This window comes from Bombina bombina, chromosome 5 (genome assembly GCF_027579735.1).
Source record: "Bombina bombina isolate aBomBom1 chromosome 5, aBomBom1.pri, whole genome shotgun sequence".
NCBI classification, from domain to species: Eukaryota; Metazoa; Chordata; class Amphibia; order Anura; family Bombinatoridae; genus Bombina; species Bombina bombina.
Genome location: NC_069503.1, coordinates 280,131,869 through 280,158,201, shown reverse-complemented (window position 1 = coordinate 280,158,201; position 26,333 = coordinate 280,131,869). Strand labels below are relative to the sequence as shown.

General features: G+C 35.7%; 1 protein-coding gene across 1 annotated transcript in view; it reads left to right on the top strand.

The window, feature by feature from the left end:
* Positions 1 to 26,333, top strand: part of ZNF804B (zinc finger protein 804B) — a 110,824-nt gene that overhangs the window by 80,853 nt on the left and 3,638 nt on the right. The window contains exon 3 of the mRNA XM_053715705.1: positions 24,874 to 25,004. Within this exon, the coding sequence (XP_053571680.1) occupies positions 24,874 to 25,004 (131 nt within the window). The remainder of the gene's footprint in view (positions 1 to 24,873; positions 25,005 to 26,333) is intronic.

Below are 26,333 nucleotides of genomic sequence, written 5' to 3'. Positions count from 1 at the left end.
AAAATAAATAATTGAAATGGGTATATATTTGTTTTTTGTTAAGTTGCCTAATAATTATGCACAGTAATAGTCACCTGCACACACAGATATCCCCCTAAAATAGCTATAACTAAAAACAAAATAAAAACTACTTCCAAAACTATTCAGCTTTGATATTAATGAGTTTTTTGGGTTCATTGAGAACATGGTTGTTGTTCAATAATAAAATTAATCCTCAAAAATACAACTTGCCTAATAATTCTGCACTCCCTGTATATATATATATATATATATATATATATATATATATATATATATATATATATATATATACTGTATATATATATATATATATATATATATATATATATATATATATATATACACACATGATTATATATAGGTATAGATATATACAGATATATACAGTATATAGGAATATCAACTTAAAAATACTTGGAACACATTTCCCTATGTGCAGAACATTGGAATGTGAAATATTAACAGTAAATACACGGTATAACACTTTATTAAATATGAATATTGCAAATATGTTATTTTATGATTTCCTCTACTTGACTACAAAGTGTGTATACATATTTATTTATGTGTTTATATGTGTATATATGTCAGTAAATACATACATACAAATATAAATACATACATTAATACACACACACATATATATATATATATATATATATATATATATACATATACATATTTAGAGGTGTATTTGTATGTATCTGTTTGTTAAAGCCCTTTGCAGCCTTTTTTTCTCTCTAACACATGAAACCTCATATCTTTGAGCCCTTATAAATTTATTGTGCTAGTTTTGTGACACTTTTTTGTTTCACAGATTAGTTAACCAGAGCTCTGAGGACGCACTATCCAGTCTAGCCTTAACTTCAATTGCGCTCAAGCGATCACATTTACTTTCAGCTTATAATGCAAGCGCAACACCTGACTTGCACAAACAACTGCGATAAACCCCTCTTTGCTTGAACGTAAAGTAACTGTTAGAGCGCCACTCATAATCTCGCCTTTATTTTTAATTCTAGATATTTGATCCACTTAAAATTAAATAGTAGGTCATTCAAATGTATGTTTGTCCATATAAATGAATATCATATTTTATAGCAACATACCTATATTGAATGTAACATTTTATTTAAAAAAAAAAACATTAAAAATCTTCAAATTGATATCTGAAAAGCTAACTACAAGAATGTGCTTTTGACAGCTCTCAATAGATTCAAAACTAATTCAACATCGAAAAAAAAACAACAACAACATTTATCAATGTACTTAAATCTTTGAGCTTACTTATGATGACCAGGGGTAGTCTGTATTTTCATAAAGTTTAAAAGGTGAACTAGTTCCATTTTTTTACATACATCTGCTTGGTTTTGTTGTGTTTTTCTCCAATGAAGAGCTGACTTGCTATGTATCCGTTGAATACTACATGTGATCATTATCAGCCTATTAAAATGTGAAACATGGAAAACATCTATTATTATCCACTATGACTTATAGAAATGTCTTATGATTTGACATATCTCTCAGCTTGTTTTTCGTTAACAAGTCTTAAAAAATAGATATAAATATAATATTGTAAATTTTCTACAGCAAATCAATAGCTTTCATTATTCTATGCATTTTTGGTGGTGTCACAATGTTTACTTTCATTTACATTTGCGTTGTAATACTTTATTTTTATTTTTTTACTTATACATGTGAGTTTATTATAAACATAAATTCATTAGCATAAAATGTAATTAATAAATAGATAAATAGATAGATAAAATAAATAAGTAAAACTAATACATAAATAATAAACAAAATATTCTCTAAAAGGGCAAAGATATATAATGACTAATTATGCAACAGGAAAAGAGGATGACATATAAGATTAAAGTTTAAATAACTTATATAACTCTGCTAATCCTGTAGATTTAAAGCATCAGTTAATAGAGAGAATGGAAATATGAAATACATACAAAAAGTTATCTATCAGATATACTGACACTTAGCTTCAAATGCAAAACATAAATTAACAAAATGTATGAACTAAACAAAGAATTTTTATTTCTTACATTAATATATTTCATGTTTTAATCTTTAGCTCTTAGAAATTTCACAGCTATTGGAAATGCTTTTAAGGTTTAAATCCATTTTAATTGCTTGCTATATTTAGTGATGTCTCCAGAGACGATCATTTACATGCAGGCACGAGATGCATGCACATATCATCTTGTGCTCAAATAATCAAAGGTACAAATTTGCCCTTACAAATATATGTGTACATTGATATTGTAATGAAAAATAAATGCCCATATTGTCTAATGATGATTTGATATAATTTATAGCTTACTTGACCTTCTATATGAATGAAATTTGTCTTTTATTGTCAGCATTGATCACAATCCCAAATTGCAGATAAAATACCTAATCCACGAAAAAGGTTTTACAGATAGCGCAAGAAAAACATTTTTTTTCTCTTGTTAGGTTGTTGATATAAAAAATGCAATGAAATACATTTTACAACTACAAGTTTAGATAATTGCATTATATGTGTTCTGATTGATCCCTTTGTATAGTGTATAATTCTATTAATAAGTAAAATGTGTGCAATTCACCTTTTGTGAAAATATTTGGGACAGTTATGACGGACATGTGGGTTTGGTGGGTTAGCTATGTTGATAATACTTTACTAGTGCCTATTATTAATTAAGAGTTTCTATGATTGTAGTATAGAATAAAGAAGACCCATGCAAGAAATTAATATCGACAATACACTGTATGTCAAAAATTATGTGGACACCTGACCATCACACCGTTATGAGCTTGATAGACATCCCATTCCAAAACTATGGACATGAAATGGACAGAATACACCAATTTTCATATAACTGCATGTAATAGACACTGCTATAAAGAAGAATATGCACAGGTACTGATATCAAAATCCAGTGTAAAACCTTTTAAAAACTTACTTAGAAGCTCCTAGTTTAGCACTATTGATGAGGTTAAGCTGGGACACCCACTGAAAGGGGCTGGGAAAGTAGGAACAGCAGCCACTCCTCCTCCCCTGCAAAAGAAAAGATATACTGTAAGAAGAAAAATAGAAAAAGAGGAACCAATGGTTCTACTTAGTAATTACCATTATTACCATTAGTATGCTATCCACCAAAATATGGTGGGTGCATTAGATATAGGTGCTATGTAGTAAAATACAAGTTGCAAAGGAATTTAAAAATAGTCCAAGCAGACTACTCTTTAGAAAGACTACATAAACAGCACTCAAAGAGTAAGATATAGTGTATGAATTATAGCACTGATATTGCAACACACACACTCTTAGTTTAGCTGGTTTTGATCAAGAGAGGAAAACACAGTATATTATAATGCTGAGGGGTTGTGCTAATCTAAAACAAAACTTTTAACAACAAAAAAACACAGTTTAAAAATAGGAATGTGTAAATAAAATCACACTTATGCTTCAAGTAGATGTATTAAACATAATGCATATGGAGAGTAGCGTGGGCGCTAAAGGTATTTGTATCAAGACAACATTCATTAGATGTATTAATGTACTGGATACTTCGAAGTCTAACAATCACAAAATGATAATTGTAGACTATATATACTATAATAACTATTAATTATGCTTAACATATACTGCAGTGGTTGTAAGAGTCATAGAGGATATAATAGGTTGAATGGCTGTTCTATTGGTTAGCTACGCATAGCTTGTAAGATCATATGTAGATATTTTTCACTTAAAGCGGTAACATTTGAGTGACTTTTAGCTTGTCTGCTTAAAGCCATAAATTGTCAGGCCTCTTACTACATTTAATATATATTATGTTATATTTGCTCATATACAGTACATGTAGAAAGTATCATAAGTATATCCAGAAATCATATAATCAAAATTAAGGTTGCTGACAATATATAAAATACATATCTGTTAAGCTTTAACTTGTGTTACATCGGTAAGTCACTATAGTTTAGTTAGTCAAATAGCTGTTTTTGTGATTAAATTGCACAACCAGGAGTCTGTAGACATCAGTATACATCTAAACATTTGGGGTTTGGTTAGGAATCTGAAAATCAGCACAATGTTATTTAAAAATAAGCAAAACTATACATTTTTACAAAAAAACCTCCCAGATGAGCTATATAAATGGATCATCTACACAACATTTATGGAAAAAGAATCTAGTATACAATGTCCCTTTAATATGAAATGGCTGCCCCCTCTTGGAACTATAACAGCTGCCACTCTACTGGTAAGTCTTTCCACAAGATTTTGGAGTATGCCTGTGGGAATATATGCGCATTCAGCAAAATGAGCAGGTTTTGAGGTCAGACACTGATGTTGGATGAGAAGAGCTGCTTGTAATTGGCATTCCAATTCATTCTAAATTTGTTAAATGCGGTTGAGGTCAGGACTCTGTGCAGGTCACTTGAGTTCTGCCACACCAAACTCATCAAACCATGTCTTCATGGACCTCACTTTGTGCACATGGTTCAGTCATGCTGGAACAGGAAAGGACCTTCCCCAAACTTTTGCCAGCCAATTGTCCAAAAATGTATTTGTATCCTGTAGCATTAAACAGCCCCAGATCATTATCTCTCCTTTACCAAATGTTATAGTAAGCATGATACATTCCAGTACATACTGCTCTCCTGTCATCTCTCACACACAGATTCTTCCATCAGACTGCCAGAAAGTCAGAGAACACATTTCCACACATACAGAGTCCAGGGATGGTGTGCTTTATAGAACTCTGGCTGATACTTGGTGTGATGTGAGGCTTGTGAACAGTTGTGCAGCCATGGGAATCTATTTAATGAAACTCCTGATAACCAGTTCTTGTGCTGATGTTGCATTTACAGGCAGTTCAGAACTCTTTGGAATTTTTTAGTGAGTGACAGAGGATAGGCGATTTTCACCTTAGCATTCAGTAACTCTGGTCTGGGCAGCTTTTGCTCCTAGATGCTTCCAATTCACAATAAAAAAAAAGTTGAAAGGGAAAGATCTAGTAAGGAAGAAATCTGACTTGTGGCAAAAGTGCCATCCTATGACAGTGCTATCTTTAAAGTTATTGTTCTTTTTAGTACAACTCACTGTACTGCCAATGTTTGTCTATGGACATTTGATGTTTGTGTGGTGGATTATATGCACCTGTTATAAATGGGTGGGGCTGAAACATCTGAACTCAACAATCGGTAGGGGTGTCCATATACTTTTGGTTCTATAGTTTATGTGTATATGTGTATATATGTGTAAAGTGTTTTATACTTAAGTTTCATTAAAATAGTATAGCTCATAACACCATAAAGAACTCCACTACTTCTGCACCATTGGCTTAGAGCTTGAGAGATATCCGACAAGAAGTTTACTGTGAACCTCTATAAAAGTTTATTATGTCAGAGGGGGGCGGAGCCGACCATGGACTGAAATGGCCGCAAAACAGTGAAGCTCCGCTAGACTACAGGCACAGTTTGGGGATAAGCCTTTTTATCTGTTAATTTACTGCACACAAAAAGCATTAATAAGAGAAATAACCTGATTGGGATGCACTAAAATACAAAGCAGACCGCAAAAGACAACAAGACAGCCCTCAACAAGAAGATGGGAAAAGAGGCGCCAAACTCCGCCATTACTATGAAACTAACTGAAAGCAGACCATAAGACAAAAGGATCCCGAAAATCTGCTGAGGTCTGCGACGGAGAGATCACAGATTGGAGTGACTCTTAATCGGTTGAGAGGACTTACTGAGGAAAACAGACAGACGGAACTATAACCGGAATTGACGGTAAAAGTCGCCTGCAAATCACACATACACATGTGGAGCGCTATAAACAATAAAGCTTACACTGGGGAGACCTTAGCTTAAGCTATTAAACTGACTTACCGAAAGCCGGGCAGAGACCCGCACAACAAATACACGGCCGTCACCTCACCCTGCAGCGAAAAACAGCAGCAACAGGGGAAAGGGGAATAAAGCCGCCAGCCAAAAGTACACTTAATAAACGCAATAACAAGGGCACAAGTAACCGGAGACCCACGAAGTGGAACACATCAATATAGAAAAGACCAGTAAGTCCTTACCGACATCACAACTACACTCTTTATCTGTGACCCACATTACAGACATCCTGCCTAAATGATATAATACTAATTCACAATCAGGCCTGAAAGCAGAATTAAGCACATATCTTTCACTTTCTGTTGCCCTTCCTTCCTGCTTAAAGCAACATAATAAATTGCAGCTAAGAGACTTAAGAAGGTACACGCTGCCCCGTATTGCACTGTCATTAGCCTACAGCCTATAAGGCAGAAAGCAATAAAATCCTCAGGGTCCCTATTTCGGCAGCACCTAGCAATAACAGAGTGGGTCACTAAAATGACTTCGAAGAGGGCTCCCAAAGGGGAGAAAACCCCAAAAAGCAATTCGAGCAAAATGAACATGTTTTTTAAAACAACTCACATCCCAATGGCAGAAGAAGAGGACTCCCTGCAGACCTTAGAAGATACAGATAGCCACCAAGACCCAACATTAGACATACCACTAACAAAAGCTGACCTTAGAGATCTACCCACGAAGGATGATTTTTCCACATTCATACACCAAGTGGGCCGCATGATCAAAGACGGGCTGGCAGAGGTTAAAAAGGAGGTCAACGAATTAGGTAACAGGATGGAATATCTAGAAGAACAATCTGAATCTCAGACATCTGACATTGACCTTCTGAACAGAAAAGTTTTAGCTCAGGAATCCCAAATATCTTTCCTACAGGAGAAGCTGGAGGATTTGGACAATAGGGGGAGGAGGCAGAACATTAGAATTAGAGGCTTACCAGAAAAAATTGCACAAGATAATTTGTCCTCCTCCCTCCAAGATTTGTTCAGAACTGTACTAAAAGAACCTGATCTCACAGAAATCCCTCTGGACCGTGCCCACAGAGCACTACGACCACAACCTAAAGATACAGATCCCCCAAGAGACGTCATCATAAAATTCCATAAATTTACAGACAAAGAGAGGATAATGAAAGCAACAAGACAGCAACAACTAATATCATACCAAGGGCATCAAATACAACTCTACTCAGACCTCAGTCCCCTCACGCTGCAAAACAGAAAGGAAAATCGATTTCTAACTCAGCACCTGCAAGATAATGGGATCTCCTATAGATGGGGTTTCCCATTTAGCATAAAAGTACTGAAGAATAACAGAATTCATGTGTACAAATCTACGGAAGATCTAGAACCCTTCTGCTCCCAACTTGGTATTCCACAACCCTCCCTACCATCACTGCAAGAGGAGAAGAACACAGAGGAAGTAGGACCATTGCAGCAAAGGCCCAGATGGAAAAAAGTCCAAAGAAAAAGGATGAGAGAACCAGCAGCATCTGGATCACCACCTATCTCAACCACAGAAAATACATGAACGAGACTTTTCTGATCTGAAAAGACTATAACCTACCCTAGAAAGAGACTGGTTGCCTAAGGACTCTATTAGACAAACAGAATGATCGGAGGTCTCGAGAGACTCTAAGGGCAAAAAATGGGAAGGTCTGTTGTATAGATTTAACAATACTGTTATGACCCACTATATACTAAGTCGCATAACAATTACTGAAACAGGTATGGTGGGAGGGGAAGGAAGAAAAAGGGAAAGGAGATAATAAAAAAAAAAAAAAAAAAAAAAAATTGTGATAATTACAATTAATAGCAAAGGTTAAGCTAAGTAACCCCAACTGTGTCTGGACCGAATTAGGTCTGTAAATTCCCCTAATTTACTTGAATCCATTCCCCATAGATACTGGGAGAATGGAAAATGTTTTCTTGGTTAATTTTTGGTTAATAATATTGTTTTGTTTATTTCAAAAGTTTTTACAGGTTGTATTATATGGTTGGTCGGGGGTGTATCGGGAGAAATACCTGGACGCTCCACAGTCATCTAGAGAAATCCTTCGTCTAAGAACAGATGAGTTCGACACAGGTACCACACTACACTGCACTACACGGGAGGGGGCTAGTCAACACACACAATGGCTCACAATATAAAACTTATCTAGCAGAACTGCAAGGGTCTAAACTCCCCAACCAAGAGATCTATAGCTTTAGCTTGGTTCAGAAAACAACAGGGAACAATAGTGTATCTACAGGAAACCCATTTCGCCAAACAAAGAATGCCCAAATTATATTCTAAAATTTATACCCAGCAACACTTCAGCTCAAACACTAATAAGAAGAATGGAGTGGGCATATTAATAAGCAGGGAACTCCCACTTCAAATCCTAGAACAACATTCAGATGAAGAGGGCAGATTCCTAATACTGGTGGGAAACCTTTACAATAATCCCATAACACTAATGAACATATATGCCCCCAACACACGACAGCTACGTTTTTTTAACAAAGCACTAAATAAATTAAGAGAAGTACAGAAAGGGATGGTACTGGTGGGAGGAGACCTCAACATGACTCTACACCCACACATTGACAGTTCTACAGGCAAAAGCCACCTGACTCAAAAACAAAGGATCCATATCACTCAAACATTGGACACACTGATGCTGATAGATGTATGGAGATTGCACCATTCTAGAACAAGAAGTTATACCTTCTATTCACATCCTGGGCATTCTTACTCAAGAAGAGATTACTGGCTGGTAGATCATAATAACATTGCCAAAGCCACCGACACAGAGATCCTCCCGATCTCATGGTCGGATCATGCCTCGATTACCTTGGACATAGTGTGGCCATCAATCCCCCATCGCCAAACCACATGGCGCTTAGATCCCACTATACTACATAACCCAGTTGTTAAAACTCAAATAGAGACTAATATTAAAGATTTCTTCCTACACAATTCACCAACAGCAACAAACGGTATGAATAACTGGTTAGCGCAGAAAGCTACAATCAGAGGTGAACTTATTAAACAAAAAGCGCTACTAAGAAAACAATATAACACAGAATATGATAAATTACTCTCTAACTTACACACCTTAGAAAAGCAACACAAACTCAATCCCCAGAGCGAGGAAATAACAAAATCTGTTAGTAAGGCTAGGGAGGCCTTTCGAACACTCCTACAAAAAAACGCAATAAAGAAAGCATTCTACTTAAAAAAAATGTATTTCCATAACAATAACAAAGCAGGCACTTGGTTAGCAAAAGCCCTTTCTCAAAAAGCCTTCCAGGCCCATATTTTTAATATAGATAACGATAAGGGACAATCTGAGATAGACCCCAAAAATATAGCAAACACATTTGGTCATTATTATTCCAAACTATATAACATCACAAACCAAAAGGCCACAGACAACCCAGATGACCTCAGAAACTACTTAGATTTGATAGACACCCCGAAAATAACATCGCAAGAAGCAGATATCCTAGACGCTCCATTGACATTGAAAGAGGTGCTAGACGCCATAGATACTTTACCTAATAATAAAAGCCCCGGCCCAGATGGCTATTCCAATGACTATTATAAAATATACAAATCTACCATAGCACCTCACTTGTTACAAGCATTTCAACACATAGATGAAACAGGGCATTTCCCAACAGAGTGTTTAGAGGCCTATGTCTCTGTGATACCCAAAACAGGCAAACCAGCCAACCTACCCAGCAGCTATAGACCTATTTCCCTGCTCAACACCGACCTAAAGCTGTTCGCAAAGATTATAGCAGAACGTATCAATAAGATACTACCCCAAATTATACATCTCGACCAGGCAGGTTTTGTCCCTGGAAGAGAAGCGAGGGACAACACCATCCGGACACTACAATTAATAGACTACGCTAAGGTACATAGAGTCGGGATGGTGGTTGTCTCCGCTGACGCTGAAAAAGCGTTTGATCGCTTAAAATGGAAATTTTTACAAGCTGTTCTAGACAAGGCAGGATTTGGAGAAATCACTATTAACAGAATTTTTAGCTTATACCGCAACCCATCGGCCAAAGTAAAAGTCAATAATATCCTATCAGATGCTTTCCATATACACAATGGTACCCGTCAGGGCTGCCCTCTATCCCCTCTTTTGTTTGTCCTGAGCATGGAGATATTGGCCCAGAGAATTAGGCAGAATAGAAAGATATCAGGTATCAAAATAGGGAAAGATGACTACAAACTCTCGCTCTATGCAGACGACGTACTACTTACTCTAACCAACCCAGTTGACTCCATACCTGAAGTACTAAAAGAATTCAGAGAGTTTGGATCATTTTCAAACTTCTTATTAAATGATCAAAAGTCTGAGATCCTGAATATATCCCTCCCAAAAGCTAAATACTCTGAATTACTACAGAATTGCCCGTTCAGCCCTCAAAAAAAAGCCATTAAATATTTAGGTATTTATTTATCACCCAAACCCACGGCACTATTTGAACAAAATTACCAGAAATTATACAAAGATCTGAAAAAAGAGCTAAGTAGGTGGAGCGAGAAAACAATCTCCTGGTGGGGGCGTATCCAGGCAGTGAAGATGACAGTGCTACCCAGAATTTTATACATTCTCCAAGCTGTCCCAATCTCCCTGACTAGTTCTTATCGTAATAAGCTCCAAAAATTAATAAACGAATTTACATGGGGAAAGGTTAAACCCAGAATCCTTAAAAACACAATGTATCGATCTACTCAGACTGGAGGCCTAGGACTCCCTAATATAGAGATATACTATAAAGCAAAATGCCTACAAAGGATCTTGGATTGGCACCGTAGTGTAGAGAGTAAGGCCTGGGTGGCACTAGACTCACAAATTCTGAAGTCCCCATCCCCAGGAGTGCTGTGCTGGGTAGAAAAGAAAAGTAGACCACCCTGGATCGGATCTTATCCGCTTTTTCAGCACGTTTTTGAAATATGGGATAGTCTACTATCCAAAGACCAGAAAATCTCATCCCTAAGATCCCCTATGTCCCCAGTATCGCCCAACGCAGAATTACACGGAGGGTTAGAACAGAAACTGAATAGGCAGCTGGATTGGGAGATAGGGTACATGGCTCCTATATATACTTTTCTACAGGGTAACAAACTCAGACCGAAAACGGACTTAGGGAATATATTAGGAGGAGCCTTCACAAAATGGTTGAAGTACCACCAGCTTGACCACTTCCTAACCACATCGGCAGACAAAGACCAAATGACGAGACAACCCACACCTTTCGAGCAATTATGCCTACAGGACCGGTCATTAAGACACACACTAGCATGGGCGAAAAAGGCCCTAATTACCACAGATAAAACAGACACCCCATTATATGTTAATCGTTGGCACAGGGAATTAGATAGGGAATTATCTGAAATAGAGTGGCAACACATATTTCACAACACAAAAACATCATCAACCTCCACCAAATTCCTAGAATTGAATTTAAGATCCTAACTAGATGGTACCTGACCCCGGCTAGGCTCAAAACAATATACCCAGCAGCATCAGACATGTGCTGGAGAGGTTGCGGCAGTAGAGGCACCATGACCCATATATGGTGGGCATGTAACCGCATACAACCCTTCTGGCAGCAGGTGGGAGAATATGTTAAATCCATAGGCAACCAACAGAACGATTATAAAATCCAACTCCCCACGGCTTTATTAAATTTGCTCCCAAAATGTAAGTGTAAAATACGGAGGAAATTAATCCAGCTAGCATTAAATACAGCAAGATCCCTAATTGTAGCCAATTGGAAGTCGCCAATAGTCCCCACACATCAGGCATGGGAATCGCTCATGGGACACACAATCCAGCTTGAGGAATACGGATACTTTATCCGAAAAGACATGGACACATACCATAACATACAGTTCTATTGGGAATCACGTATGCACACACACTAAGATAACACATATTCATCTGGTCCTATGGGATCGGACAAGGCTGAATTAAGAAAAGATATACATGAATGGATAAGACCGGGGCTCTGGATCCACTTCGCGACCAACCATAGTTCTATTGTTCTTCGTTACTGTTTTAAATAAGAATTATTGAAAGCAAGATAATATGCGTTGTAAAATATGGATGACAAACAAATATCAGGGGCGAAATCTAACGCGCTCCATATATAACATTATTTCCTTATGTCTGTTTTCGCTCTTGAACTAATGTGAAATGTATTACATTGTTATGTAACGCTTTTTTTTTTTCATCCAATAAACATTTTTTTCAAAAAAAAAAAAGTTTATTATGTCAGAAATTTTACAAACCCATGCTATTGAACATGCAAATGGTAGCGTGATGTTTCCAGAAATAAAAGTAAGATGGGGCAAATCATTTCTTTGCACAAAAAAACCCATGGGTTTAGTTAACGATGGTGGATGGAGGTGAGGTTATGTTGTTCTATGGGCATTCCAGGGGTACCATTTGTTGTTTCCGGAGTGTAACAAGGGATAAAAGGAAGCATGGAGAGGGAATTGTTGCCCTTCTCCTCGGCCCAACCAGTCCAAGGAAAGGAAAAGAAAGGGGTGACTTTGCATGCGCACAACTTACTGTCACTGAACTGGATGCACTGGTGACCATCTAGATCTACCTAATTTACAAATAAGAAACATATTTTTCTACTGAATTTGGTTTAGCTATGCTTAATTTTTTCCTCAGATTTTTTAAATTTAAAACTAAAAAATTCCTAAAAGGGACTTTAAAGTAAAAATGTTCTTGTTTATTCCCCCTTGAACATTCACTTAAAATGCCCATAGTTTCTGGTAATTGGCAATTACTTGTAAAATCATCAACACAAAAACTCAAAAATAATCATCAATTGATTTAATTTCCTTCTGAAAGCAGTCAAATATTTTAAAACTTTTGAAAATAATACTAAAAATAAATGTGTACATTTTCATCAATCTGCAAATAACTCATTTGCATTTCAGGGACCTTGTGAAATACCTTTCTTTCATAAATTAGTGTGTATATTCTGTAGTTAGTTGCTATAGAGATACATTGGAAGATTAATTTTATATTGAATAGAGCTGTGCTTGTTTTCTTCCACTAGACATTTACCTAGTGCAATGAATGCCTGTTGCATAAATATACATATGACCAAGCTAAATATATATTCAGCTAATTTTAAATAAAAAAAAGTTTGCAATAATCTCTCACAATGTACAATAAACAAAATATGAAAAATAAATGAAAACATTTTGAGCCAGATTACAAGTAAAGTGGTATTTTGTGATCCCGCTTGAGCGTAAACTTCACCAGAAGTATTTTTTTTTGCATCCGTCGGGGTAGCACACATATTACAAGTTGAAAGTAAAAAGTATGCGTGCGAGTGAAACTGAACTTTGAATATAGTGAACGTGTTAACTTAATTACCAGATAGACTTAAAAAAAGAGCAAATAAGAAAAAAACTAACACTTATCGCTTGCACACTAACTCGACCAGAGTTATTAATATTTCACATTCCAATTTTCTTCTACACATAGATTTTTTTTTTATTGTAAATATGTAATTATTTATATGTCTGTATATAACAATATATCTATTCCTACAGATATTTTGTTATAACTAACACTGAATTTGTTTCATTTGTGATTCAGATAGAGCATGACATTTTAAGCAACTTTCTGGTTTACTCCTATTATCATATTTTCTTCATTCTCTTGGTATCTTTATTTGAAATGCAAATATGTAAGTTTAGATGCCGGACCATTTTTGGTAAACAACCTGGGTTGTTCTAGCTGATTGGTGGATAAATTTATCCACCAATAAAAAAGTGCTGTCCACTGAGATGCCTTCTTTTTTCAAATAAGGATAGCAAGAGAACAAAGAAAAATTGATAATAGGAGTACATTAGAAAGTTACTTAAAATTGCATGCTCTATCTGAATCACAAAAGAAAAAAATTGGATTCAGTGTCCCTTTAACATTATCAGATGCATAGAAATATATATTTAATAATAAAATTTAAATTTTTTCTTCTTACATAGGAATGTAAAATTTGTCTAACGGGGTGTCGGGTTAGCGCACATGAACAATTAGTAATCTTCTGTTCTTGAATATTAAATATAAAATATAAATGTTAATTATTAAAAATTATTGATACTTTGCATATATATATATATATATATATATTTATATATATATATATAATATATATATATATATATATACATATTCATTCTATGGATTATTTAGAATTTTTACAGTACCTATAACCATTTTTAATAATTATTAATATTTTTTAATATTTAATATTTCAAGAATGTGTTTTAAGATTACTAATTCTTCATGTGCGCTAACCCAACACCAAGTTAGACCTAAAGCGCAAAACCTGATGCAGGTTATGCATGTTTTACATTGCTATGTTCTTTACATAGAATTTTTTGAAATTTGTATTATTAAATATATATTTCTATATATATATTTGATAATGTTGATGTAAAATAGATATCTATACCTCAATATCTATAGGAATAGATATGTAGGTATAGGTACAGTATATACAGATATATGAAGGAATATATATTTACAATAAAAATAACATTGTCCTGATATATATATATATATATATATATATATATATATATATATATATATATATATATATATATATATATAATTTTTTTTTGTTTAAAGTCAGAGAGAGTAGAAAATATTGCTGTATATTTAGTATTCGGTACTACCCTTGAGTAACAATTCAAAACACTAACTCAGATAGAAAAATATTAGGACATATGTAAATGTCCCAAAAAAGCAAGGGAAAATCAGAGCACACAAATTATTATTTTGAAACAATCCAATTTCTTTATTTAAATCTCCCACTTCACATTCAGTGATTAATCTGTTCCTCCGGGCTGCGGTAGTTAGAGCAACATCTTACAATTTAAACTCAAAACAAAACTAAAGGTTTACATAAAGCTAACAAGATATCACAATCCCTATGCATACGTATGCAAACTAAAGATGTATCAGGCTATAGGATAACATATGTGAAAAATATACACACAATGTCTAAATATAGGACACTCGTATATTATCCTAAAATGTCAGACTAACAGCATTACATACTACAGATAAACACAAACAGCTTAACAGTCCATGTTCCCACTGTAGATATAAATAATGGCTATTGGAAACCATATACTGGTAATTCACAGGAGGTATCGGTAGGTGAAAGACCGCAACAGAGCCTGCTGCACACTAGGTCAAAAACCGATACATAGCTTGTATGAATATAAGACAGTACTTATCTTTCCTCCTTCAAAGTATAGTTGCGATGGTACTTTTCTTTACTGATCCGTAATTCCTCGGCGTGTGACGTAACCCCCAGTGGGGGTGGTCAGCTCGTCACTGCAACTCCGATTGGTTCCTGAATCTGTATCTATTGGTCCAGGAGAATCCAAGGGAGAACAAGCCAATCACAACTCTGTATATCCTTGTCAGGACGTCCACGATAGTTACCAAGCTCTATTGCTGACATAAAAAAGTACTTTGCACACTTTAGTAGTTAAGCACCGCTTCTATTAGCTGTCCTCAAGCTCCAAAGTTGTTTCCTAATGTCAATTCACAGAAACAAACATCCATGCGCTATTGTTTCAGCACAGATCCACAGTTCACATGCTTGTTCTGTTAAATAGGATACTTTCAGAGACAGCCGTATAAGCTTAATAAAGTGCTGGAATGAGACCTCAGCTTTTATGTATCACCACAAAGACCTCGGACAGTTGTTAACTTTTCCAAGGTACTATACACATAGTGCCAACGCACGTTTCACCCCCCTCCAGAGCATGTGTCCCAGGGGTTCGTCAGGGCATAATAAGTCCACACCGGACATCCTCTTTATAGGGCATACCTGATTATTCACAGGTGATTCTCCTGCACAGTCTCGCCTACTTTTCATTTAGAGAGCTGTATCCTGTGTATAGCCAGGAGCCCTTAAAGGGATATTTACATTCAAATTGATTATAACATTTGTTTTAAATTTCATTTTTAATTTGTGCATGAATGATAATTCTTCATTATTGAGCAAACATTTTTAAGTTTAACCTTCATTCCTAGGTAACATCTTAGCTCTATTTGCACATAGAAAATTACTCCAAAACAAATGGCAAAAACCCTGTCAGATTTATTTTGCTCTCTTATAGAAAGCTTATGTACTCCAGTTTATCATTTAGGCCTATTGGTAACCTTGTGCCCAACCTATATATCCATTTAGTCTCTTTCTGTAAAAGGACTTTATCATTGTTGCCTCCTCGTCCATTCGTAATCCCTTTATCAATAATTATCAATTTTAGGGAATCCACATTGCCATTGTGCTTATCACAGAAATGTCTAGCAACATTTGTGTCTCTAGAATGGAGGATGTCATCTCTGTGCTCTTGTACCCGGTCCTTTACCATCCTCTTTGTTTTACCAACGTAAAAGACCGGGCACTAGCACCGCAAGAGATAAATCACCCCCTCAGACTTACAATTAAAAAAGAACCTTATATCAAAAACTTTATTTTCTTGCACAGAGAATTGTTTAGTGCTATCCATGTGGGCACAGTAAACACAGTGCCCACATGGGTAGCTACCCTTTATTCCCTTGTCCTTTCGTAGCCAGTCCGCATCAGAGAGACCTCTGACAAACTGACTTTTTACCAGCTTATCACGCAGGCTTTGTGCTTTTCTGGCTGCCATTTGAGGTATATCTCCTATAGCATGTCTCACTTTCTCATCCAAAGTGAGAATGTGCCAGTTCCTTTTCATAGCCAACCTGATATTATCCCATTGCTCATTATACTTAGAGATAAATCTGATTTCCCTCAGTTTTTGTCCTATCTCCATATAGTAAGTCATCCCTAGACATTTTTCTAGCCTTCCAAAGGGATTTCTTAAGACATTTATTTGAGTATCCCCTTTTAAGGAATCTCTCCTTCATTTGCTGAGCATGAATATCAAATTTTGAAAGGGAGGAGCAGTTCCTTCTTAAACGAAGGAACTGCCCATATGGTATTACTCTTTTTAAATGATTAGGATGGCTACTATTAGCATGGACAATACTATTAGTGGCATTTTTCTTACGATAGTTCTCAGTCACTATTTTCAAACCTTCTTTTTTCAGGGTTATATCTAGGAAGTTTAATTCCCTTACATTTGTTTCTGATGTGAGGAAGATGTTCCTGTCATTGTGGTTAAGTGTGGAAACAAAGATATTAAATTCCTCTACTGTTCCATCCCACAAGACAAGAACATCGTCCACATATCTTACCCACATCAGCACTCTTTCATCAAAAGTGCTGACATGCTGTTCAAAGATATCAGATTCCCATGACCCCAAATGGAGACATGCATAAGTGGGGGCACATACTGCCCCCATTGCAGTTCCACGTATTTGGCTGGAACACCTGTCCATCTAAAGAAAAAACATTATTTTTTAAAATGAACTCCAGAAGCACCATCATAAATTCTGTATGTTCCATATACGCTGGACCCCTTGTTTCGAGGAATCTTTTGATAGCTGATAAGCCCACATTGTGGGGAATGGAAGAGTAAAGACTCTCCACATCTAAGGAAGCTAAAATGTTTTTTTCACTCACTACCACCCCATCCAGTTTTCTCAACAGATCTGTTGTATCCTTAACATATGATGGCAATGTTAGAAGGAAGGGGCGCAGATGTTTATCCACATACTCCCCGATTTTTTCAGTTATACTGCCGATCCCCAAAACAATCGGTCTTCCTGGGGGACATTGCATGTTTTTTGCATGTATATATATATATATATATATATATATATATATACATACATACACACATATTTAGGCATGTATATGTATGTATATACATAATAGTCCTTTCCATTAAAATACAATGTCATATACTATAAACCGTTTACCCCTCATAACTTTTTAAAAACATTTATATGAGTAATTTTATATGAGTGTAACTGTCATTTTCAGTGTATTTATGTTTTTAGTACAGCTTTTTACGCAAGGCTTTCAGATGCGCAAACCCAAGAAGTGTAAAAAATCCGATTGTGCTCTTGTAATCACGCTTACTTTCAACTTGTAATACAACAGCTCTTTCCATTGCACGCAAAAACACGATATCGGTTGTGTGCAAACATTAGCGCAGCACTTGTAATCTACCCCTTTGTAAAATAATTACATTTTGGCTTAAATAAGATAGTAAGCAAAGAAGTAACATTTTTTCAGAAATATTGATGTTTTTATTGTCATGGCCATGCCTAAGTCTCTGCATAAAAAAGAGGGATTAAATGCTTGTGGAGCATGGGAATCTTTGCCTCCTCCTAGAGGCCAGGAGTTGAATCCCAGGAGTGATGGCTTGTGGACTCTCACAACCTTATGAAAAAAAAGTGCACTGACTAGTGCAGGCAAACTTCTAGGAGATGAGCCGGATTCAGAACGTTTGGGTTGTCATACTGCTTTTTGATGCTTATATGAACTAACTGCTTGAGAAATATAGGCTCTGCACTAGACATGTGCATTTGGTTTAATCATGAATGCAAATTTGTGATGAAACAGCGATATTTGTTTTATTTGAACGAAATAAATATCCAAATGAATGCACCCCAAAATTTAAAGAAAATGGATAAATACTGACAAAAATCTCAGTATTCATTATTTCCTTTAAATGGGTAAAATACTTACCTTTTGCATGCTGGAGAGCAACGTGGCTCTCCAGCATGCAAAAGGTGAGTATAAAGCTACAGGTGAACTTTTCCCCTGTAGCTTTGTAACATTTACATTTGTTTATCGATAATGACTGCAAATGTTCTAAGATCATTCAGTATTCAGTTTGTTTAAAACTAAACAAATATTCAGCCAAAGAGAATTTTTCACAGCTGCACTTGTCTACTCTGCACACACCTATTGTTTCCAGTTGCACTGAGTTCTGCAATCAACCCACTATATAGACCTGGTCATGCAAATAACCAGTGCTCTGGTAGTAGATTTTGTCTACATAAGTGACCTTATTCCTGTATTCCTGTGTTGAAGATTCCTCTGGTTCCTGACATTCCTGAACCTGAAGATTCATATTGCTCAAGAACTCTGGTGTGGGACAATAGTTCTTAACCAAAATATTGGCCTGGTGTCCTCTACCACAGTTTTGTTGTCTAACCTGTATAATCTGCCTCTGATCTTCAATCTGCAGGATCTGATAGTTTCTTTCCAAAGTTGCATTTCATTTTGAGTAGCCAGCAACATGTAGTCAGGACATGTATTGTTGCAAAATTCATGTCCACTGATTCAGTATATCTTTTTGAATAACAATGTTTAAAATTATTTTAAAACGTAGCAAGTTATGGACAACTCATTAATTAAGGCAGAGTATAAAAGGCCAATAAATAATACTTCCACAACTCTATTGATGGAAGTAAAATAAATATGTTAAATTAAGTCTGCCAGTTTACATTGCCACATGCAAAAATCTAATTATTTTTCTGGCATGGCACAACTGAGTGTGAAGTATATAATGCAGCAGTATCTCACTCAAATTCATTTGAAAAAAAAAACAAACAAAAAAACATACTAAGTGCCTTTATAACTATACATATTTGCAGATATTTGGTTGGCTTTCATAAGGTTGATTTTCTTATCTTTAACATGCTCTATTAATATTTATATGTTTATATTATTGGACACTTTGCATAGCCCTATATTGTGGGATTTTTATGGAACTACCTTCACATTGATTGTGTTAGAAAAACATTGCTTCAGGCAGCCAGTAACTGCATGTAGAATTATGTATAATTTAGTCTTAATTGACAGGCCTAAGCAAAAAGTCATAGAGTAAGTTGCCTCTAAACATACATTTGTCTTAATACATTACTCAATATTCTTCTCAAGTAGAACCTTTTCTTATTATCCTTTAAACAACTCTAACTAGTTCTGATAACAATAAAAAACAATAAATGTATATGTTCATCACACTGAAATCATTGTAAAAAAAAAAATAAAATGTTTTTGTTTTAGCACTTACATGAAATCCTTTCAGTAGCAAAAAAAAACAAAACACAATGGGGCACATGTATCAAGCTCCGAATGGAGCTTAATGCCCCACTTTCTGGTGAGCCTACAGGCTCGTCAGAAACAGCAGTTATGAAGCAGCGGTCACAAAGACCGCTGCTCCATAACCTGTCCGCCTGCTCTGAGAAGGCGGACACACATCGCCGGAAATCAACCCGATCGAGTATGATCGGGTTGATTGACACCCCCCTGCTGGCAGCCTATTGGCCGCGAGTCTGCATGGGGCGGCGTTGCACCAGCAGCTCTTGTGAGCTGCTGGTGCAATGCTGAATACGGCGAGCGTTTTGCTCGCTGTATTCAGCGAGGTCTGTCGGACCTGATCCGCACTGTCGGATCAGGTCCGACAGACCTTGATAAATATGCCCCAATAGCTTACATGTTCTTGTGGGTGCAGTCCATTAAATGGACCATTCTTGCATTCCTGTAAAAATGAGCTTGTCTCACATTCCCTAGAGAGGCTGAAAAGAAAATTATAAAACCTGCAAATCAAATGCATATTAAAAGGGACATAATGCCCATATGCTAAATCACTTGAAAATAATGCAGCATAACTTTAAAAAGCTGACAAAAAAATATTACCTGAACATCTCGATGAAAAATAAATGTATTTTACCTCAACATTTCTTAAGCTCACAGAAGTAAGTGCTTTGTAAACAGAAACAGGCCCATTTATCAAGCTCTGTACGGAGCTTGAAGGGCCGTGTTTCTGGCGAGTCTTCAGACTCGCCAGAAACACAAGTTATGAAGCAGCGGTCTAAAGACCGCTGTTTCATAACCCTGTCCGCCTGCTCTGAGCAGGCGGACAGGAATCGCCGGAAATCAACCCGATCGAATACGATCGGGTTGATTGACAGCTCCCTGCTGGCGGCCGATTGGCCGCGAGTCAGCAGGGGGCGGCGTTGCACCAGCAGCTCTTGTGAGCTGCTGGTGCAATGTTAAATGCGGAGAGCGTATTGCTCTCCGCATTTAGCGAGGTCTTGCGGACCTGATCCGCAGTGTCGGATCAGGTCCGCAAGCCCTTTGATAAATGGGCCCCTTATACTTCAGCTACTGTCAGCTACATAAAAACAATCTTTACTTTACTGTGATCTCATGAAATTTCAGTGAAATATTGTGAGATTTCAAAGTAAACTACAATAAACTGAGGAGGGAAAAACAACCTTGCAAGCGCCGGGACTAGAATCTTTATTGGATGCTTAAAGTACCTTTATAGTGGGATGTGGCTACTGAGGATATGTTGAGGGGAAATTTCCTCCTTTTTAATATAGAGACGGTCATGTGATATTTTCTAGTCAGCTTCTTACAGCTAGGCTGCATCACTTTCAGTTTCTTCAAAAAATAGGTATTATGTCCCTTTAATGCAATTTGTAGCATGATGAAGAAAAAACAGGTTACATAACCTGCAAACAAAAAAAAAAACAGAATAGGTGGAATATGCAATACCTAACACTGCATGCATAAATAATATTTTAATTAGACAATACAATAATCACAAATATATGAATCAAATGGCAGAAGGATAGAAATCCATAAACAATAGAGGCTCACACACACACACCCATACACACACACATATACACACACACACACATACACACACACACACACACACACCCAGACACACACACACATATACACACACACCCAGACACACACACACACACCCAGACACACACACACACATATATACACACACACACACACACACATATACACACATACACACACACACACATACACACATATACACACACACCCATACACACATAGACAATGGAATTAAAATATAGGAATAGCAGTACTGAATAAAAGGCTACAGAAAATCTACCTATAAAAAGATGATACATTTTTTAATGTTACTGAGAACACAGAAAACATCAGCCTAAATTAACCCAACAGTTTTAAATTGAAAGTAATCAAAATAGCATGATTTGTTACTTTGAAATATTAGGAAGGTAGAGTTATGATACAATCTTATGGGTTCAAATTGTACTGCTAAATACAGGTGAAACTCAAAAAATTTGAATATTGTGCAAAAGTTCATATATTTTACTAATGCAACTTAAAAGGTGAAACTAATATATGAGATAGACTCATTACATGCAAAGCAAGATAGCTCAAGTCGTGATTTGTCATAATTGTGATGATTATGGCTTACAGCTCATCGGAAGTAGTGCATTGAAGCCTTTTACAGTCAAGTTGATGAAAACATGTAAAAGTATATTTATCCAATATTTATATTTAAAAAAGTGTTTATGTATTTACTGTAAATATTTCACAATCTAATATTCTTCACATAGGGAATATCTTCTAAGTATTTTTAAATCAATACTCCTATATATCACTATATATCTATACATATTTATAATTATATATATATATATATAATTATAAATATATTGTACCAAAATACCATCAAATCTATGTAGAAATATGTATTTATGAATAAATAGAACATATTCTTCCATGTGAAGAACATTGGAATGTGAAATCATTTTTTCATGTTGAGTTAGTGCACTTGAGAAAACATGATCGGGTTTGCATGCAAGTAGGGTGTTAGTTTTTTCTCCACTTTTCGCACTCCATAGACTTCTATGGGGGCATACGTTCACGCAATCGTGATATTCAAAGTTAGTCTTTTTGCAAGCGTTGGGTTAGCTTGAGAGCAAAAACTTTTTACTTTCAATTTGCTACCTGACGTGCACAAAAAAGCTTACTTCTAACTCATGAGTTAACTCATGAGCAGGTGTGATAAATAGTGCTCCACTTGTAATCTAGCCCATATTGTTTAAAGAATGTCATTAACAGAACAAGGACATTTCTATCATTTAAGAAATGCAAATGCAGTCATTAAAATTATCAAATTGTTTTGATGGCTCAAACATGGAATGTTTTAATAAACCAGATAACTTGGAGCATAAGGCAGTGAACTAGATTGAATTCTAAGGCAATGTCCTCCCTACTATTGAAAACAGGAAAGTCACTGACATTAAATGGAAATGGTTACATTTTAAGATAAGTAACAAATTTAAAGTGACATTAAACATTAAATAAATGCTAGATAGAATGATACATTCAAATAAAAGATTAGTCTGAGAATAACATGTAGATGTATTTTTTTTAGTTTAATTAGTTATTTAAATATTGACAAAATAAGTGTAAAGGTTTAGTGTCTATAAAGCAATAGAGAAAAATAAAAAAACACAAAGTCACCAAATGGTGTAGTCCAGTCTCAACTCTGGATATTAAGGATTAAGTAAATTCAACTCACAAGTGGATAGCACCTGTATGGTGCAAATAAGGTGTGCTGGAACTTTGTAGTTGCCCAGCTAACTACCTCCGGTGGGTGTGAATTTACCACTTCAAGCTTGCCATGAAGATCCATCCTTTCCCCTCTGAATGACTTCACACCCACCGGAGGTAGTTAGCTGGGGAACTACAAAGTTCCAGCACACCTTATTTGCACCATACAGGTGCTATCCACTTGTGAGTGGAATTTACTTAATCCATGGGGGTCAATTTATTAAATGCCGGGCAGACATGATTCGCTATAGCATATGCTGTCGGCATTTAACATTCCACAAGAATTTCTTGTGAAATGCTTGTGCAATGCCACCCCCTGCACATTCACAGCTAATCTGCCGCTAGCAGGGGGTGTAAATCATCCCGATCGTATCTGATCGGGATGATTGCAGTCCTCCACCTAAAAGGTGGTGGACAAGTTAAGGAGCAGCTGCTTCCTAACTTCAGTTTCCGTTGAGCCGGAATATACAGGGGGTAGAAAGCAGCATCCGCTGCTTATTACATCTACCCCTTAAAATCCAGAGTTAAGACTGTACTACGCCATTTGGCGCCGTTGTGTTTTTTTCTTTTTCTACAGATGGCTTACCATGGGAGACTGACAAAAGAGCTTCCTATAAGTGTTTACAGTTTCATCAACCCTGTATGGACTTTAATTACTGTGTATTTGTATTACACTTGAGAGCGCTCCCTAGAGACTATTGGTATATGTGTTGTCACCTATCTAGTGTACTCTCATACATATAGTCTCTTGTACTTGTAGAAAGCAATGGATGCTGCCATGTTGTCATTTAGGTTACTTTCTCTGCTGTGGCCAATTAGGGACAGTTATAAATAGGTCACTAGTGTGTACAGCCAATGGTTGTGTAGAATATAACAGTGTCCTTCACTTCCATTTCTAACAGGAACTTTAAAGCTCACAATTTCAGAAGGGAATTGCAGGAAAAGGGGACAAAATGAATAATTAAATATTGCAGAATATTTTTATTTATACGGTTTATCATTTTATATTTACATCTCAAAGTGTTTAATGTCCCTTTAAAGTCATCATCCCAAAAGTTAATTCAAAATTAGTTAATGGGACATGGAAATCCAAATTTCTCTGTTATTATTTAAACAAAGCATTCAATTTAAGATTTACTTAATTCTTACATTATCCTTTATTGAAGAACATTCCTAGATAGGTAGCATTTACATGTCTATGGTAGTGGTATTTTATATTATATTATATTAACACAATGGGCTCTATGTAAGCAACATCAGCTGCAGGCTTGCTGGATAATATAAAACACCACTGCCACCCCTCCACTACCCTTTTCACATATGCTTAATGTTACCCTCACAAGCAAGGTAGATATTAACACCTTATATTAGTTAAAAAATTAGTCCACCCATTTCCATCCGATCCTTGTTAAATAGACCCCAATGTATGTAACTTCTGATGTAAAAATGGAATTCGGTGCTTCTGTATTAAGGTTGGTTTGCTAATGAATATGTATTTATACAATTAAGATTTTAGAGAAACAGTTTAATATTTCTTCTCTTTTATATTGTAAATCTAATACACAAAATGTGTTATATTTTTCAGAGACTAAAGGAATTAAAACAAAGGGAATTTGCTCGCAATGTTGCCTCAAAATCTTGGAAAGATGAAAAAAAACAGGAAAAGGCACTTAAACGTCTCCATGAGCTGGCAGAGTTACGAAAACAACAAGACTGGTAAGACTATCTGGTATAATCACATGTCTGTTGCCTCATAGTAAATATCATAATTTTGGGGAAACATATGTATATAAGCAAACACAAACTATTTCACATTTGCACACCCAAGCAATTATGCTATTTGTTACCCTATATATTACCGTAGCACACAGTTTTCACTAAAGTAGGCAAAACTGATATTCAAATTAAGTTTACAATGCCTTTTTGCTTCTAAAATCCTTTTTAAATATGAACTCCCTAATAGCAGTACAATAATATTCAAGACAAACAAAACACATGTAGACAACTGTTTTGCCAAAATAAGTCAGCAATTGATAAGTTTCTAATTATATGTGTACATTTTTTACAGTGTATATTTTTCTTTATAACTTTAAATATAATACAATATAGTGACAAAAAAACCAAATGTTCTGTGAACTATTTGTCGGATTTTAACCCTGTGGATGCACATAAACCATTGTTGTCATGTGCATCTATTCGCCTATGTGGATGATCACCATGTGTGTCCGTCCTCGTGGTTCCCCCTTCCTGCAGGTAATCACCATTTTTAAACTTAATTATCTGCATCTATGGAGATCATATGACACCCTCATTTAAAAGAGCAAAGGGTTTCATGGCTATCTAACTGATGGGGTGTCGCCAAAACCACTAAAAATGGAAGTATCTATGCTTTTAGGAATATTCTTAGTGTGTGTGGCAGCGTTACTCACAAACTCAATCAGGGATATTGAAAAGTAGGAGGCTGTGGTCCTTATTATCCCCTCGCTAGATAATCAGCCAAACCTCTGTGTGCTAGAGAATGACATAAGAAAATAAAAGCAAAAAAATTAGATAGAATAGTTAAAAAAAAATCTTTCTCCTCCTTAACCACAGTAACATGTTTCACAAACTCAAAATGTAATATTAATAAGTGGCACAAAATGTCTACACTTATTGCCAACACCTCCTGTAAAGTAATGTTTACAATGCTGGCAAGAAATTCCTTACCACATTTCTATAACATATACAATTATAATCATGATGTAATTGTCAGAAGCTATACATTTATATCAGCTGCTTAAATTATAATGGAAATGTAACATTAATAACATAATAAAGAAATATTAATGACAATATCTCTGGAGACAACTTTTGTCACTAATGCCTTAATGGCTAAGCAAAGGCATCTCATTTTCATTCCAATCATTTCACTTTATCTTTGCATAAATCTACTTTATCTTTGCATAAATCTAATGGTAAAATATAAAGAAGGGGAGGGAGGATAAATGTTGTAATGAGGATTTCAGTAAAAAAAAACAAAAAAACCTAATGTTTATAATCTCTTAT